Here is a 16,680-nt window from a genome sequence, read left to right on the forward strand (position 1 = left end):
AGAACACACAGCTAAATAGCTGGGGCTTGGTGGACTGGCAAGGGAGGGGTTAATATCAATAAGTGATGGAGGATCCTGGCCCTGTGGGAGAATCCAGAAAACAGCTTTGCATTTTACCCCCAAGCAAAGACCACACAACATAGAGCTGCCTAGCCAAGTAGACAACATAAGGATCAATATGAAAATAAATAATTTGGAGCCTTAGAAATAGCTCAGCTCGGTAAGGCTACTTTCACACCTGCATTTAGGTGCGGATCCGTCTGGTATCTGCACAGACGGATCCGCGCCTATAATGCTAACGTTGGTATCCGTATCCGTCTGCAAAACTCAGTAAAAAAAAGTCTAAGTCTAAGTGTAGGTCAAACGGATCCGTCATAACTTTACATTGAAAGTCAATGGGGGACGGATCCGTTTGCAATTGCACCATATTTGTGTCAATGTAAACGGATCCTTCCCCATTGACTTACATTGTAAGTCAGGACGGATCCGTTTGTCTCCGCACCGTCAGGCGGACACCAAAATGCTGCAAGCAGCGTTTTGGCGTCCGCCTCCAGAGCGGAATGGAGGCGGAACGGAGCCAAACTGATGAATTCTGAACGGATCCTTATCCATTCTGAATGCATTGGGGCAAAACTGATCCGTTTGGTGCCGCTTGTGAGAGCCCTGAAACAGATCTCACAGGCGGACCCAGAAACGGCAGTGTGAAAGTGGCCTATGCCGCATACTGAGCTGAGCTATTTCAAAGGCTCCAAATTATTTCTTTTCATATTGATCATTATGTTGTCTACTTGGCAAGGCAGCTCGATGTTGTGTGGTCTTTGTTCGGGGGTAAAATGCAAAGCTGTTTTCTGGATTATCCCACAGGGCCAGGATCCTCCATCACTTATTGTTATTAACCCCTCCCTTGCCAGCCCACCCAGCCCTATTTAGCTTTGTGTTCTGCTTTGAAAAAAATGTTTAGGCCATGAAGGGGTTAATTAAGTGTTGGAGGGGGTGTTATTGTGCATATTGTGTTTGGGATCCATTTAACAAGTTTGACCAGTTGGGTTTGAGAGTGGTTGAGTGTCATCCACAGATCCCCCATAAGTGTGTCATCCACAGATCCCCCATAAGTGTGTCATCCACAGATCCCCCATAAGTGTGTCATCCTCAGATCCCCCATAAGTGTGTCATCCACAGATCCCCCATACGTGTGTCATCCACAGATCCCCCATAAGTGTTCGTCATCCACAGATCCCCCATAACAGTGTTCGTCATCCACAGATCCCCCATAACAGTGTTCGTCATCCACAGATCCCCCATAACAGTGTTCGTCATCCACAGATCCCCCATAACAGTGTTCGTCATCCACAGATCCCCCATAACAGTGTTCGTCATCCACAGATCCCCCATAACAGTGTGTCATCCACAGATCCCCATAACAGTGTGTCATCCACAGATCCCCATAACAGTGTGTCATCCACAGATCCCCATAACAGTGTGTCATCCACAGATCCCCCATTAACACTGTAACAGTAAACCTTGTGCTTTTAAGGTGTTTTTTCTTAAATGTGCCAGGGGAAGATTTCTAGGCAGATTAGAACAGGTAGTGTAGTTTGTGTTAGTGTAGGGTCCTGCTTAAGAGTCTGCCTTGTCGTGGTAGCAGGCTTCATATTATTTGGTCAAAAATTAATTCCTTACTGAAATCACTTTTTACTGTCTTTGTAGTTGTAAAAAAAAAATATGAAATTAGGGGTAGGTCCTTGGGGGTGAAGGGGAGGTGGAGTCAGGACGGATTCTAAAGGGGCGGGGTAGGAGGGGGGGCCCAGGGCTTGAGCTGCGTAAGGGGCCCCAAAATTTCTGAAGGCAGCCCTGCTTGCACCATCAGTTTCTGCAGGTGGCCAAGAGCACCGGAACTATCCTTGAGGTGCGTCAAGTGAGATCTCGGCTAAGTTCATCCCCACCATCAGGGGCTCCGTGAAGAAGGAGGCTCACTGAGTCTCTGCCCTCTGGGTTTGGCCCCAAGTCAAACTGGTGCACTTGGTCTATTGGTATTATCCGCCACTGGTCACTTACCTGCTGGTCCAGTTTCCTGCCATGTCTTGATCTCTGTAAATAAAGTATTCATGTTGTTCTATGCCTTGTCTGATCGCTTGCCTTGGTGTGTATGCCTGAGAGATGTTCTAGGGGTCGGTAGGACCCTCTTTAGAACATGAAAGCTGGACCATTTTGTCTACTGAATTAAAATGCCCTCTTTCCATTTCTGACATATTATTTTTAGATCTATAAATAAAATAGCTCTTTTATAACTGTATAGATCGCTATGGTAAAAAACATCCGTACCTAATATAAAGGCAGCCACATAATTGGAGATCTGCCCCATTCCAACAATGAGGAAGAGAATAGTAAACATCTCCCAACTGATTGAGAATACTTGTATAATGCTGAAACCAGTTTGTACAGCCATTGTTCCAAAGAGAACCTTCTTTCTTCCAAAGCTGTAGAGAAGAAATACAGAATGAAATAAATCACTGGTCTATTCATGAAATCTGCACATTCTCTGCAGCTACATGCACTGTTATTTTAGCTTACTGGCTTTTCCTGTAGGTTCACAAAACAGATTTTATTACTGTATGCATGATGCTACAAACCTACAGTACTTGCTACTGTACTGTTTAGTACATTACTGCTTTAATTCCATATTCTGGATTTTTCTCCAATGTAAACTGTCAGGCAGTACAGAGAACCATGCCCATGTGTCATTATTAACCCATTCTAGTCGTACATAATATATATATATATATATATATATATATATATATTTATTTATTTATTTATTTAAAGAAGGATGTATTATGTGTGTATGTATGTATGTTCCACCATCACTCAAAAACGCAACCCTCGATTTCAACAAAACCTGGTATACACATCCCTTGCTACCTGGAAATAAATCTTCTGGGGGTCTTATGCCATTACACAGCAGCTGCATGGAGTTTGTATGCGCCAACTGTTTTTGCTACACACATATTGCTCTGTAACTCAAAAATGCATCAATCAATTTCTACTAAACTTGGTACATATCACTTACTAGCTAGGAAAGAATACTGTGGAGGTAACATGCCGGTACACAATGAGTTTCTGTCTGTCTGTTTTTTATGCGCGATCAAACAACTGGACCGATCGATCTTCCCCAAATTTGGAACACAGGTACATCAGGTGTTAGGGAAGGTTTTAGACTGGGTCTCAGCTCTCTAGGACGTACTGTTCATGATATAATCCCAAAAAATTACCTGCATTAACCAATACAAGCCTGCAAGCCTTTCTCTTCATATCCCAACATGTCCTTTATCAGCCAATAGAGGCTCGCAGGCCTTTAGTCTCCACATACACACAGTTTTACTCCAGATTTCCATAACAACCAAACCATTTTTCTTTACTGCTGTAGGTCAGCTTTAAGTTAGGGCTACACAACAATAAAGCAAATAATGTGAGGATAGGCGCTAAAACAAAATAATAATGTCTTTATTACTTGTCTGATTAAAAAAAGGGGGATATCATCCGTCAGTATGGTGTTCAATACTGACTATAACAATTATGAAAACACTGGTATTTGCCAAACAGCGCCACCATATGGAATACCAGAGTAGTCTCACAAGCTACTAACACATGAGGGGCTCAAAACACCACAGGGTTCAAGATGTGCGACCCAGGGTGAAAAATATCAAGGGGATGTATTGGTATGGGAAATACACCAAACACCACTCCAAACAGTGAGAGCCAGGGCGCAGACTCTCACTGCACTGATAATTGCAGGTGCTGGACTATGGCTGAGCAAACACTATCACTCCAGGTGGATTAAAGGAGCAATGGTTGCCCTGACATGTCCCTTATTGGCAACAGCTCAACGCGTTTCCATGCATTGGGAATGCATTTCATCAGGAGCTATGTGCACCAAACTAATGATAGAGCCCAGAGCCTCAGTGGTATTTCACTAACCGAGGTAATGGACGAACAAACAGTGATAGGGATACCTGCCTAGCGCCGTTTTCCTCTAGTGTGAGGTACGGAGCTTTTACAAACAGTTACTATCCTGCCTGAGCTAGCAACCTCTAGGCTGAGGTGCTGCGTGCTAGTGTGCATATAATTCGGCACTGTGATGGCCGCAAAGCGGCCCACAGAACGCCGAGCTTTACAGGGTAAAACCCCGCCCAGTTAGACACGCCTCCGTCACCCAGCCAATCCGGCCAGGAGGCACGGCACCAGGCGAACCAATGGCTAGAGGAAGGAGGAACACAGTGAGTCTCAGGGGCAGCGCAGAAAGCGCCACATTGAAGAAACAAGGAATTAACAAGGCGGCTTTACATACAATTACCGCAACATGGACACCTTACTTTAAATATACAATGGAGGAGGATCACTCCAGGAGATGTATATAAATGAACAGACGCATAGATACATGTGTATATCTATCTGTGTCAGTAATCATACTATTTCTCACAGTCCCTTGCACAATATCCCAAAGAAACCAGCCTTGTCACTATATAAAGGGGACATATGAGATCGCATCATTAAGGCCAGATGGTTTGATGGTATTCAAAGAAAAAATCCATCTCGCCTCTTTTTGTAAGAATATGCGATCATTGTCACCGCCCCTAGGTGACGGCTTCACAGAGTCGATCACTTGAAACTTGACCGATGATGTATCCCCTCTGTGAAGGTCAAGAACATGACGCGCAATTGGCGTATCTTTGAGATTGGTGATATCCAGAATATGCTCCCCAATCCGTCTTCTTAGTTCTCTGATGGTTTTACCCACATATTTGATGTTGCATACACATGTCATTAAATACACAACACCAACTGACTTGCAATTAAGTCTTTCCACAATTGCAAGTCAGGTTAACAGTACCTCAGATTAGAGACCAGGTCAATGCCACACAGAGTTCTAGCAGCAGACACATCTCTAGAACAACTGTTAAGAGGAGACTGTGTGAATCAGGCCTTCATGGTAGAATATCTGCTAGGAAACCACTGCTAAGGACAGGCAACAAGCAGAAGACACTTGTTTGGGCTAAACAATACAAGGAATGGACATTAGACCAGTGGAAATCTGTGCTTTGGTCTGAAGAGTCCAAATTTGAGATCTTTGGTTCCAACCACCGTGTCTTTGTGCGACGCAGAAAAGGTGAACGGATGGACTCTACAGGCCTGGTTCCCACCGTGAAGCATGGAGGTGTGATGTGTGGGGGTGCTTTGCTGGTGACACTGTTGGGGATTTATTCAAAATTGAAGGCATACTGAACCAGCATGGCTACCAGAGCATCTTGCAGCGGCCTGCTATTCCATCCGCTTTACGTTTAGTTGGACCATCATTTATTTTTCAACAGGACAATGACCCCAAACACACCTCCAGGTTGTGTAAGGGCTATTTGACCATGAAGGAGAGTGATGGGGTGCTGCGTCAGATGACCTGGCCTCCACAGTCACCGGACCCGAACCCAATCGAGATGGTTTAGGGTGAGGTGAACCGCAGAGTGAAGGCAAAAGGGCCAACAAGTGCTAAGCCTCTCTGGGAACTCCTTCAAGACTGTTGGAAGACCATTTCAGGTGACTACCTCTTGAAGCTCATCAAGAGAATGCCAAGAGTGTGCAAAGCAGTAATCAAAGCAAAATGTGGCTACTTTGAAGAACCTAGAATATGACATATTTTCAGTTGTTTCACACTTTTTTGTTATGTATATAATTCCACATGTGTTAATTCATAGTTTTGATGTCTTCAGTGTGAATCTTCAATTTTCATAGTCATGGAAATAAAGAAAAGTCTTTGAATGAGAAGGTGTGTCCAAACTTTTGCTCTGTATTGTATATATTACACAGCCTACAGGGAAATGGTCAGGAGCTTCATGCTACCTGAAACATAGGCTGCATGAAAATCTGACAGGCTCCATGGATACAAACATACATGTTTCAGAGAAAACTGTTTAACCACTTCAGCCCCGCTAGCTGAAACCCCCTTCATAACCAGAGCACTTTTTACACTTCGGCACTACACTCCTTTCACCGTTTATCGCTCGGTCATGCAACTAACCACCCAAATGAATTTTACCTCTTTTTCTTCTCACTAATAGAGCTTTCATTTAGTGGTATTTTATTGCTGCTGACATTTTTACTTTTTTTGTTATTAATCAAAATGTAACGATTTTTTTGCGAAAAATATGACATTTTTCACTTTCAGCTGTAAAATTTTGCAAAAAAAACTACATCCATATATAAATTTTTCGCCAAATTTATTGTTCTACATGTCTTTGATAAAAAAAAAATGTTTGGGCAAAAAAAAATGGTTTGGGTAAAAGTTATAGCGTTTACAAACTATGGTACAAAAATGTGAATTTCCGCTTTTTGAAACAGCTCTGATTTTCTGAGCACCTGTCATGATTCCTGAGGTTCTACAATGCCCAAACAGTAGAAAAACCCCACAAATGACCCCATTTCGGAAAGTAGACACCCTAAGGTATTCGCTGATAGGCATAGTGAATTCATAGAACTTTTTATTTTTTGTCACAAGTTAGCGGAAAATGATGATGATTTTTTTTTAATTTTTTTTCTTACAAAGTCTCATATTCCACTAACTTGCGACAAAAAATAAAAAATTCTAGGAACTCACCATGCCCCTCACAGAATACCTTGGGGTGTCTTCTTTCCAAAATGGGGTCACTTGTGGCGTAGTTATACTGCCCTGGCAATTTAGGGGCCCATATGTGTGAGAAGTACTTTGCAATCAAAATGTGTAAAAAATGACCGGTGAAATCCGAAAGGTGCACTTTGGAATATGTGCCCCTTTGCCCACCTTGGTATCAAAAAAGTGTCACACATCTGGTATCGCCGTACTCAGGAGAAGTTGGGGAATGTGTTTTGGGGTGTCATTTTACATATACCGATGCTGGGTGAGAGAAATATCTCCTCCTCAGCTCGTATGCCTTGGCAAACGTATCTGTTACTGCAGAGGAGAAAATCTCGTCTTGCAGCGCCGCATACACCGACTTGCGTGTAATCTGACAGCAGCGCAATGCTTCTGTCAGAATGCACATCAGTGCTGCAGCTAGTAGATCGGTTGGTCCACCTGGAAGGCAAAAAATGAAAAAAAAAAAAATGAAAAAACCAGGCCACAACGCAAACATTTTATTAACTTTGGAACAGAACATGTAAACTTTAACTTTTTGAACTAAACATTAACGTGTTTGCTTACTGGTGTTTTTTTTTTTTTTTTTTACCTTTATAGAACAAACCTCTCCTTCCCCATGGGTCAATGTGCAAAGCACAAATCGCCCAAAGATGTGGCGAAGTGCGTTATGCACTTTGTCCCAGGTGAAAGGAGACGTTTGCAGCAGCAGTGAGTGAATGGGCCCTAATAGCCCTGTGTGCCTGTCCTGGTGAGATGATCCCTATGCTAGGTGTACCTGTGTGTGGTACTTCCGGAAACACTCCCCCAAGCATAGGGCAGGGTGGTCAGGAAAGTCAGGACAGAAATAGCGGGTGTCACGCCTTATTCCACTCCTGCTACAGACACGACATCTTTTTCGGGGTGACGGGTGGGTTGAGGTACCAGCAACGACATTGGGGAAATGTCGCTCGTGTAGACGGCTAACTACACTGGTGGATGGGGCCACGGAACCTCCTGGGTACAGGAGGTTCTCGATGATCTCTTCCTGAAATTTGAGGAAGGATCCAGTTCTCCCAGCCTTACTGTAGAGAACAAAACTATTATACAGAGCCAATTGAATTAAATATACAGACACCTTCTTATACCAGCGTCTGGTTCTGCGGGAAACTAAATAAGGAGACAACATCTGGTCATTGAAGTCCACCCCTCCCATGTGAAGGTTTTAGTCGTGGACTGAGAGGGGCTTTTCAATGACACGGGTTGCTCGCTCAATTTGTATTGTCGTGTCTGCGTGAATGGAGAAGAGCATGTAAACGTCACACTTGTCTCTCCATTTCACCGCGAGCAGTTCTTCGTTACACAGTGCGGCCCTCTGCCCCCTTGCAAGACGGGTGCTAACGAGCCGTTGGGGGAAGCCCGCGCGACTAGTTCGCGAGGTACCACAGGCGCCAATCCGTTCTAGAAACAAATGCCTAAAGAGGGCCACACTTGTGTAAAAATTGTCCACATAAAGATGGTACCCCTTGCCGAATAAGGGTGACACCAAGTCCCAGACTATCTTCCCACTGCTTCCCAGGTAGTCAGGGCAACCGACCGGCTCCAGGGTCTGATCTTTTCCCTCATAGACACGAAATTTGTGTGTATAGCCTGTGGCCCTTTTACAGAGCTTATACAATTTGACCCCATACCGGGCGCACTTGCTTGGGATGTATTGTTTGAAGCCAATGCGCCCGGTAAAATGTATAAGGGACTCGTCTACGCAGATGTTTTGCTCTGGGGTATACATATCTGCAAATTTCAGGTTGAAATGGTCTATGAGGGGCCGAATTTTGTGGAGCCGGTCAAAAGCAGGGTGGCCTCTGGGACGGGAGGTGCTGTTATCACTAAAGTGCAGGAAACGCAGGATGGTCTCAAATCGTGTCCTGGACATAGCAGCAGAGAACATGGGCATGTGATGAATTGGGTTCGTGGACCAATATGACCGCAATTCATGCTTTTTAGTTAGACCCATGTTGAGGAGGAGGCCCCAAAAAGTTTTAATTTCGGAAACTTGGACTGGTTTCCACCGGAAAGGCTGGGCATAAAAGCTTCCCGGGTTAGCGGTTATAAATTGTGTGGCATACCGGTTTGTCTCTGCCACAACTAAGTCTAAGAGCTCTGCAGTCAAGAACAGCTCAAAAAATCCCAGGGCCGAACCGATCTGAGCTGTCTCAACCCGAACTCCAGACTGGGCGGTGAAAGGGGGAACTGCAGGTGCGGCTGAAGTTGGGGACTGCCAATCAGGGTTTGCCAGCACCTCAGGGATTCTAGGGGCTCTACGGGCACGTCTTTGCGGTGGCTGCGACGGGGTCACTACTGCACGTGCCACCGTACCAGCTTCAACTGCCCTTCTGGTGCTCGCTACTTCACCATGTTCTACGGCAGTGCTGGTACTAGGTCCAGGAAGGGCTGGGCTGCTGGTGTATGCCTCACCACGTAATCTGACAGCACCAGCCCCACTCTGATGCTCTTGAAGCGGATCCTGCGCAACCTGTGGTCTAGCGACACGGGGCCGGGTACGCCTGGTGCTATCATGGACCCCAGCCTCCTCGTCCGAACTTTGGGTCAGAGAGCCACTGCTTTCTACAGGTTCGTATTCTGACCCGCTAGATTAATCAGATGAGGGTTCCCACTCCTCATCCGACTGGGTCAGAAGCCTGTAGGCCTCTTCAGAAGAATGCCCCCTGTTTGACATGTGGGCAACTAAATTTAGGGGTATTCCCTGAGACTACCCAAGAAAAAAAAAGCAAGCCTGTCTTACAAAAAAATTTTTGTCACTGCGGTGGGGCGGGCGTGGGCGAACGCACGTGTGGGCGACCGATCAGGCCTGATCGGGCAAACACTGCGTTTTGGGTGGAGGGAGAACTAAAGTGACACTAATACAATTATAGATCTGACCGTGATCACTTCCAGATACTATAAAAGTACAAATGCTGATTAGCGATACGCTAATCAGCGAATAACGGACTGTGGTGCGGTGGGCTGGGCGCTAACTGATCCCTAAACTACCTAACCAAGGGGCCTAAACTATACCTAAAACCTAACGGTCAATACCAGTGGAAAAAAAAAAGTGACAGTTTGCACTGATCACTTTTTTCCTTTCACTAGTGATTGACAGGGGCAAGAAGGGGTGATCAAAGGGTTAATAGGGGTGATCTGGGGGCTAAGTGTGGTGTAGTGGGTACTCACAGTGATGTGTGCTCCTCTGCTGGAACCAACCGACCAAAAGAAGGAGCAGAGGAGCACTGCAGCCATATAACCCCATCATATTTACTAATATGATGGGTTAAATGGCTGCTGATAGTTTTTTTTTAAAATCAGCAACCTGCCAGCCAATGATCGTGGCCGGCAGGTTGCTGACGAAATACTTTGCCACGAAATGCCGGCCCGCGATGCGCATGCGCGGGCCGGCTGTGACGAAATCTCGCATCTCGTGAGATGACGCGCCAATGCGTCCAGGAGGAACAAATCAACCACCTCCCGGACGCATCGGCGCGTTAGGCAGTCGGGAGGTGGTTAAGGTCTCATGCACACGGCTGTTGTTTCATTTGTTATAAAAATAGTTTTCTTCCTCTGCTACCCACTGTTTCCACATAAATTACCATGGCATTGTAGATGGCCAGCTAAGACCTGTCCCAGGTTGCTAGTATAGCTTATATGTGTATACAGCTAGACCTGCCAATAGCCTTAATACAGTTCCTATGTTTATGTGTTAAAGACAAAAGCAGAGTTATTTACTGGGACATCATCATGTTTTGGATGTCATATAACTGTTATAGTTTGTGTTCACAAAAGCAGATAATATGCCTTTAAGATTCATTTTGTAATGAAAGGTAAGCTCAGTGACACAGCAGAAACAACAGAAATCATATGTTAATCTGTTGTCTAGACCAATCACAGCCAGCCTCACACAGAGCCTGTCTGGGAATTCCCCTGGCAGGAGCTGCTAGAATCATTATTCACCAGAGACAGGGGCTGAAGAGACATTCACTCCAGTGAGAGCTGTGTTTTTATGGGAACAAGAGGCCAAAATATGTAGTTAAAACAGTTATATAATGTTCATATTGTTAGTATTGCGTTTAGAACTGTATATTGAACTAGATATAGATGTGTTTACTTATAGTTACTTATAATTACAACCATACCAGATCATACTCAACCAATCTGCAAATAGTCACTGCTAATTGCATACTGCAAGTGAACTATTAGTTAGACCTCAGATATACCTCTCAAAGAGATCATAAATAACTTAAAGTGAGAGTACAGATACAGAAGAGAGAAATATATCCAGCATTTTATGTTGAATGAAAAGCTTGAATAGTTGAACCACCATCTTATACATACCGCCATTTTATGATACTTTATTCAACACGTGTTTTGTACATGGAATATCTGCAGCGGAGGCGGCAGTGTTATATATGAAGAAAAGTTAATAAAGAAATTATTTGAAGCATTTGGTGTGCTCTTTAAACCTACTGTTTCCATAGAATGACACTAGAGGAATTACAGAGTAATAGTCTGGTTAGACTAAAAGTCAGAGTTATCAAAATGTTTCTAATGCCACAGCGCAAAAGGCACATCATAGTGCTGCGCCTGCCACAGACATCGACTTGTAGTTCTGAGCCTTTGTTAGGTCGAACATGTTCAGTGTATAAAGTAGAGGGGGTGTGACCAGACTGGAATATCAAGCAGCCCATCAGTAAACATCAGCACTCAGGAAAAAGGAAAAACTCACAGCAGGGAAACTAGGGATTGTGGGTATCAAAGTTTTGTGAGGGAAGATCAGGCGCCATAATACTCTCTCACACAAGAGCCAGACAAATAGATTGCAAGGTAAATTGAAACTCTGGTTATATGTATAGGTATGGGTTCTGGTTGGGTCACAGCCTTAAAGGGTTTCTGTCACCTGAAAAATGGGTATTAAGCTGGCTGACATTAGCGATGTGCTAATGTCAGCTGAACATAACTATATTAGTGCCATCTCACTGCCTGAAGACTTTATTGAGTGAACTTTTAATAATATGCTAATTAGCCTCTACTAAATAAAAAACCAAAATTACAGTGGAGATTATAGGAGAATGTGAAATATGAGCAGCTATAATGAACAGATCCACACATACATGCATTCATATGAGACTGGAGAAGACAGCGGAAGAAAATAGTAATTCCTGCACTGCACTGTAGTCGGTCTACTTCTGCTCCTGATCCATAATCAGAACTTACTGTCATTACAGAAAAGCATGTGGCTAAACCTGCACACATTTGTGTAGTGATGCGTGCCGCTATTCCAAGTGCACACACTGTTATACTTCGGATCAATCTGTTTTCATCATTAATAGCTTTCTCGGCTAATCAGTAATCTGAGAAATGAGGAAGTAATATCAATGAGGGAAACCACCAGGGCTTTCTGAAAACTGGATTTATGACTGAAACATGTTGTGGCCGGAGCAGCACTCTTCTAATTCCACAGCGCAAAAATCACTTCAGTGGAACTATTTTGGCCTCTTGTTCTCAGTTGAGTTAATGTCTCTTCAGCTCCTGTCTCTGGTGAATAATAACTCTAGCAGCTCCTGCCAGGGGAATTCCCAGACAGGCTGTGTGTGCGGCTGGCTGTAATTGGTGAAAACTCTTGCTGTGTGAGAAGCTAGCTATGACTTCTGCCCAGAAACAACAGATTAACACTATGCAATCTGTTGTTTCTGCTGTGTCACTGAGCTTACCTTACATTGCTAAATGAATCTTAAAGGCATATTATCTTTTTCTGCTTCTGTGAACACAATAACTATAACAGTTATATGACATCCAAAACATGATGTCCCAGTAAATAACTCTGCTTTTGTCTTGAACACATAAACATAGGAACTGTGTTAAGGCTATTGGCAGGTCTAGCTCTATACACATACAAGCTATACTAGCAACCTAGGACAGATCTTAGCTGGCCAGCTACACTCCAACCAAAATTACCTATAATTCTATGTTCTTAGTGGTAGGACTTGAACATGAATTTGAGGAATTTTCCATCAGGTTCTCACCTCTCAAGTTATCACACTCAAGTAGAACAACTAACTTCTGTATACGACGTTCCAACCTGAGTGGAGTAGTGAGACGTTTTCCTTTTTTGTCAAATTTTGAGACTCCTATTTGTAACACTCTTCTTACTAGTTTGTCTTCATCCTTTTGAACTTCTAGAACTTTGGCCAATTACCAAATTCCTTTACTCAGTTCCTTTTTCTTTATCAATCTTTTAGTGCTTTCTTCAATTCATTCTTTGCTCCGAAAAAATTAGATGCTTGGTCAGATCTAAGCTCTCTGATGGTACCTCTAATGGCTATGAAACATCTTAAGGCGTTGATAAATGCGTCAGTTTACATATCTTCTAACATTTCCAGGTGAATTGCTATGGAGCTTAGACTTGTAGATATTAGTCCATATCTCTTGTACTCCTTGCGGTTCTGATTGGTTATGAATGTGCCAAAACAATCCATTCTGCTATAAAGAAATGGTGGTGATGGGTTTACACAAACTGCCATTCTTTGTTCTTCTGTAGGTCTACGTGCCTTTCTGCAGACTACACATTTGCTTATATACTTTGCTATAACTTTGCTTCCTTTCACAATCCAGTAAACACCTTCTCTCAAACAGCTTTGGGTAAAAGCTTCTTCCTTGATGCAAGGATATGTTGTAGTAGTGATCAAGAATTAGTCTTGTGAAGGTAGAGTTTTTGGGTAGAATTGCTGGATGCTTCACTCTGCTAGGTAACAATGCATTTTACAATCTCCCTCCTACCTTCAGTATACCATCCTGCAGAACAAGATTAAGCTTGTACAATGGGTGGTTGTTTGGAAGCCTTTTAGGTTCTTGACAAAGTCTCTTCAACTCTTCACTGTAGAATCTCTGTTGAATGAGTCTTATGTTGTTCAGCTTTCATTCATTCTTCTACATTCAAAAATTCCTTCTTTCTGATTCCCTTTGCCAACTGTTGAATTTGAGCTACTACGTTTATGACTGTATTCCATTTTGAACATCTGGCTAGTCTTTCAAGTATGTCATCTTGACACTTGGCAACAGTGCTCAATGTTTGTACAACTTTTACTTCTGGATCACCCATAGACAATTCTGTTCCCAAAGGAACTCTGGAACTGTGAACCAATTTGAATTATTTAATTCAGTTACATTCAGGCCTCTTGAAGCATGATCTGCTGGGTTATGCTTTGTGTCAATGTGATGCCAATATTCCGGATTTGTTATTTCCTGAATCTTCTCAACTCTGTTGGCGACAAAGATATGGAATCTTCGAGCTTCGTTGTTTATGTATCCTAGGACAACTTGTGAGTCTGTCCAAAAATATTCTTCATCTATTTTTAATTTCAATTCTTCTGTCAGAAACTTGCTTACTAATGCTGAAACTATGGCTGCTGTCAGATCAAGTCTTGGTATTGTCTGAATACTGGTAGGTGCAACTCTGGCCTTCCTCATAACCAGGGCACAGTGTATCTTTTCTTCTCCAATTACTCTGATGAAGGAGCACTTAACATAACCATAACTATTGGCATCTGAAAAATTATAAAATTCTATTGTCTTGAACTTTTTGAAATCATGAGGTACAAAACATCTGGGTATTCGAACTTCTCTCAAGTTTAGCAAGTCTCTTATCTAACTCATATTTTGAGGTATAGGCTTATCCCATCCCAACTTCTGTCTGCATAATTCTTGCAGTATGCAGTATTTATTTTGCTCTGAGGCCAAGAATCCCAATAGATCAAATATAGAAGCCACTGCAGAAAGAATGGTTCGTCTAGTTACAACTTTTTCTTCAATAGATACTTCAAAGAAGAACTTGTCGTTCTCTACATTCCATCCCAATCCAAGTACGTGCTGAACTGGAAGATGATCATAATTGAGATCTACATTCGTCATTGTTGCTGCACATTCAGAGTCACTGATGGATTCCAGTACCTCTCTGTTTGAGATAAATTTGTAAAGGCGCAAGTTTCCTCTTGTGCATAACTCTTGGCTTCCTTTCACTAGTTTGATTACAGATTCTGTAGACTCTAGACTTATAAGACCATCATCTACATAAAAGTTTTTCTTCAGAAAATTGGCTGCTGATGGGCAATCCTTTTATTTCTGATTAACTAAGTACGTCATACCTTAATTGGCGCAACCTGGAGATGATGCTGCTCCAAACAAGTGTACTTTAATTCTGTATTCTGCTGGCACTGTATCCGTTTCTCTGTTCTCCCACCATAGGAACTTCAGGAAGTCTCTATCTTCATTCTTCACATGAAACTGGTGGAACATGTTTTTAACGTCACACATGACCACTACAGCATACTTTCTGAATCTACAGAGTACTCCAGGCAGAGTGTTTGTATCTGGTCCTTTTAGTAGATGATCATTCAATGCAACACCATTGTACTTTGTTGAGCATTCAAATACTACTCTAATCTTATCTTGTTTCTTTCAGTTGTAAACACCTTGATGTGGGATGTACCACACTTCTTTAGGCTGATTATTAACTTTCTCTGCATGTCCTTCTTTGAGGATGCCTTCCATGAATTTCAAATAATCCTGCTTGAATTTGGGATCTCTTCCTATCGTTTTCTTCAAACATTTCAATCTTGCTAGGGCAAGATTTCTGTTATTTGGCAGATGAGGTCGTTCTCTAAAAGGTAGGGGCATTTCAAGATGACCTTGTAGATTCTGCTGAATACTTTCTTCTAGAGTGTGTACAAACTTGTCTTCTTAAGATACACTCTTTTCTTTAGAATGTATGTCTGCAAAGTCGGATTCAAGGATCTTGATTACGGTTGCTGGACTTACAGTTGGTAACTCTTGAACAGATATATGATGACACAATCCTGTCACCTGTCTTGAGTTTGCGATCTGCTGTTTTCCTCCAACAACATCTCATCCTAGATCAGTTTGAACAGTGTAGGGTTCACTCTTTCCTCCTGTGATTACCTTTCATGGTACCAAGGCTTCGGGACAATCGTAACCGATCAACAGTCCAAAACCAAACTCCTTCAGCGGGGACATTTCATGAGATATGACAGATGGGAGCTACCATTCATTGGCTGTTTCATAGGTAGGTATGCAATCTCGATCTAGAAGTATATAATCTTTTGTGTAAGCTGGAGGTAGATCTAATGTGCAGTTTGAATGTTTGTATGTGTTTAGCGGATCCACAGATCCATGGATCGGATCCACAGATCCATGGATCGTGGCCAAAAGTTTTGAGAATTACATAAATATTGGAAATTGGAAAAGTTGCTGCTAAAGTTTTTATAATAGCAATTTGCATATACTCCAGAATGTTATGAAGAGTTATCGGATGAATTGCATAGTCCTTCTTTGCCATGAAAATTAACTTAATCCCCCTGCTAAGATCATTTCAGTAATCGTCTTAACTCAGGTGAGAATGTTAACGAGCACAAGGCTGGAGATCATTATGTCAGGCTGATTGGGTTAAAATGGCAGACTTGACCTGTTAAAAGGAGGGTGGATGCTTGAAATCATTGTTCTTCCATTGTTAACCATTGTGACCTGCAAAGAAACGCGTGCAGCCATCATTGCGTTGCATAAAAATGGCTTCACAGGCAAGGATATTGTGGCTACTAAGATTGCACCTCAATCAACAATTTATAGGATCATCAAGAACTTCAAGGAAAGAGGTTCAATTCTTGTTAAGAAGGCTTCAGGGCGTCCAAGAAAGTCCAGCAAGCGCCAGGATCGTCTCCTAAAGAGGATTCAGCTGCGGGATCGGAGGGCCACCAGTGCAGAGCTTGCTCAGGAATGGCAGCAGGCAGGTGTGAGTGCATCTGCACGCACAGTGAGGGGAAGACTTTTGGAAGAGGGCCTGGTGTCAAGAAGGGCAGCAAAGAAGCCACTTCTCCAAAAAAAAACACAACAGGGACAGATTGATCTTCTGCAGAAAATATAGTGAATGGACTGCTTAGGACTGGGGCAAAGTCATATTCTCCGATGAAGGCTCTTTCCGA

The 16,680-nt window shown here is 42.9% G+C and overlaps 1 protein-coding gene across 2 annotated transcripts in view; it reads right to left on the minus strand.

Annotated features, from left to right (window-relative positions):
* The window catches only part of LOC122928194 (solute carrier family 22 member 4-like), a 355,141-nt gene that overhangs the window by 196,308 nt on the left and 142,153 nt on the right, over window positions 1-16,680 (minus strand). For both annotated transcript variants that reach the window (XM_044280782.1, XM_044280781.1), the window contains exon 3: window positions 2,323-2,477. In XM_044280782.1, the coding sequence (XP_044136717.1) occupies window positions 2,323-2,477 (155 nt within the window). The remainder of the gene's footprint in view (window positions 1-2,322; window positions 2,478-16,680) is intronic.

This window comes from Bufo gargarizans, chromosome 2 (genome assembly GCF_014858855.1).
Source record: "Bufo gargarizans isolate SCDJY-AF-19 chromosome 2, ASM1485885v1, whole genome shotgun sequence".
In the NCBI taxonomy this organism is placed as follows: domain Eukaryota; kingdom Metazoa; phylum Chordata; class Amphibia; order Anura; family Bufonidae; genus Bufo; species Bufo gargarizans.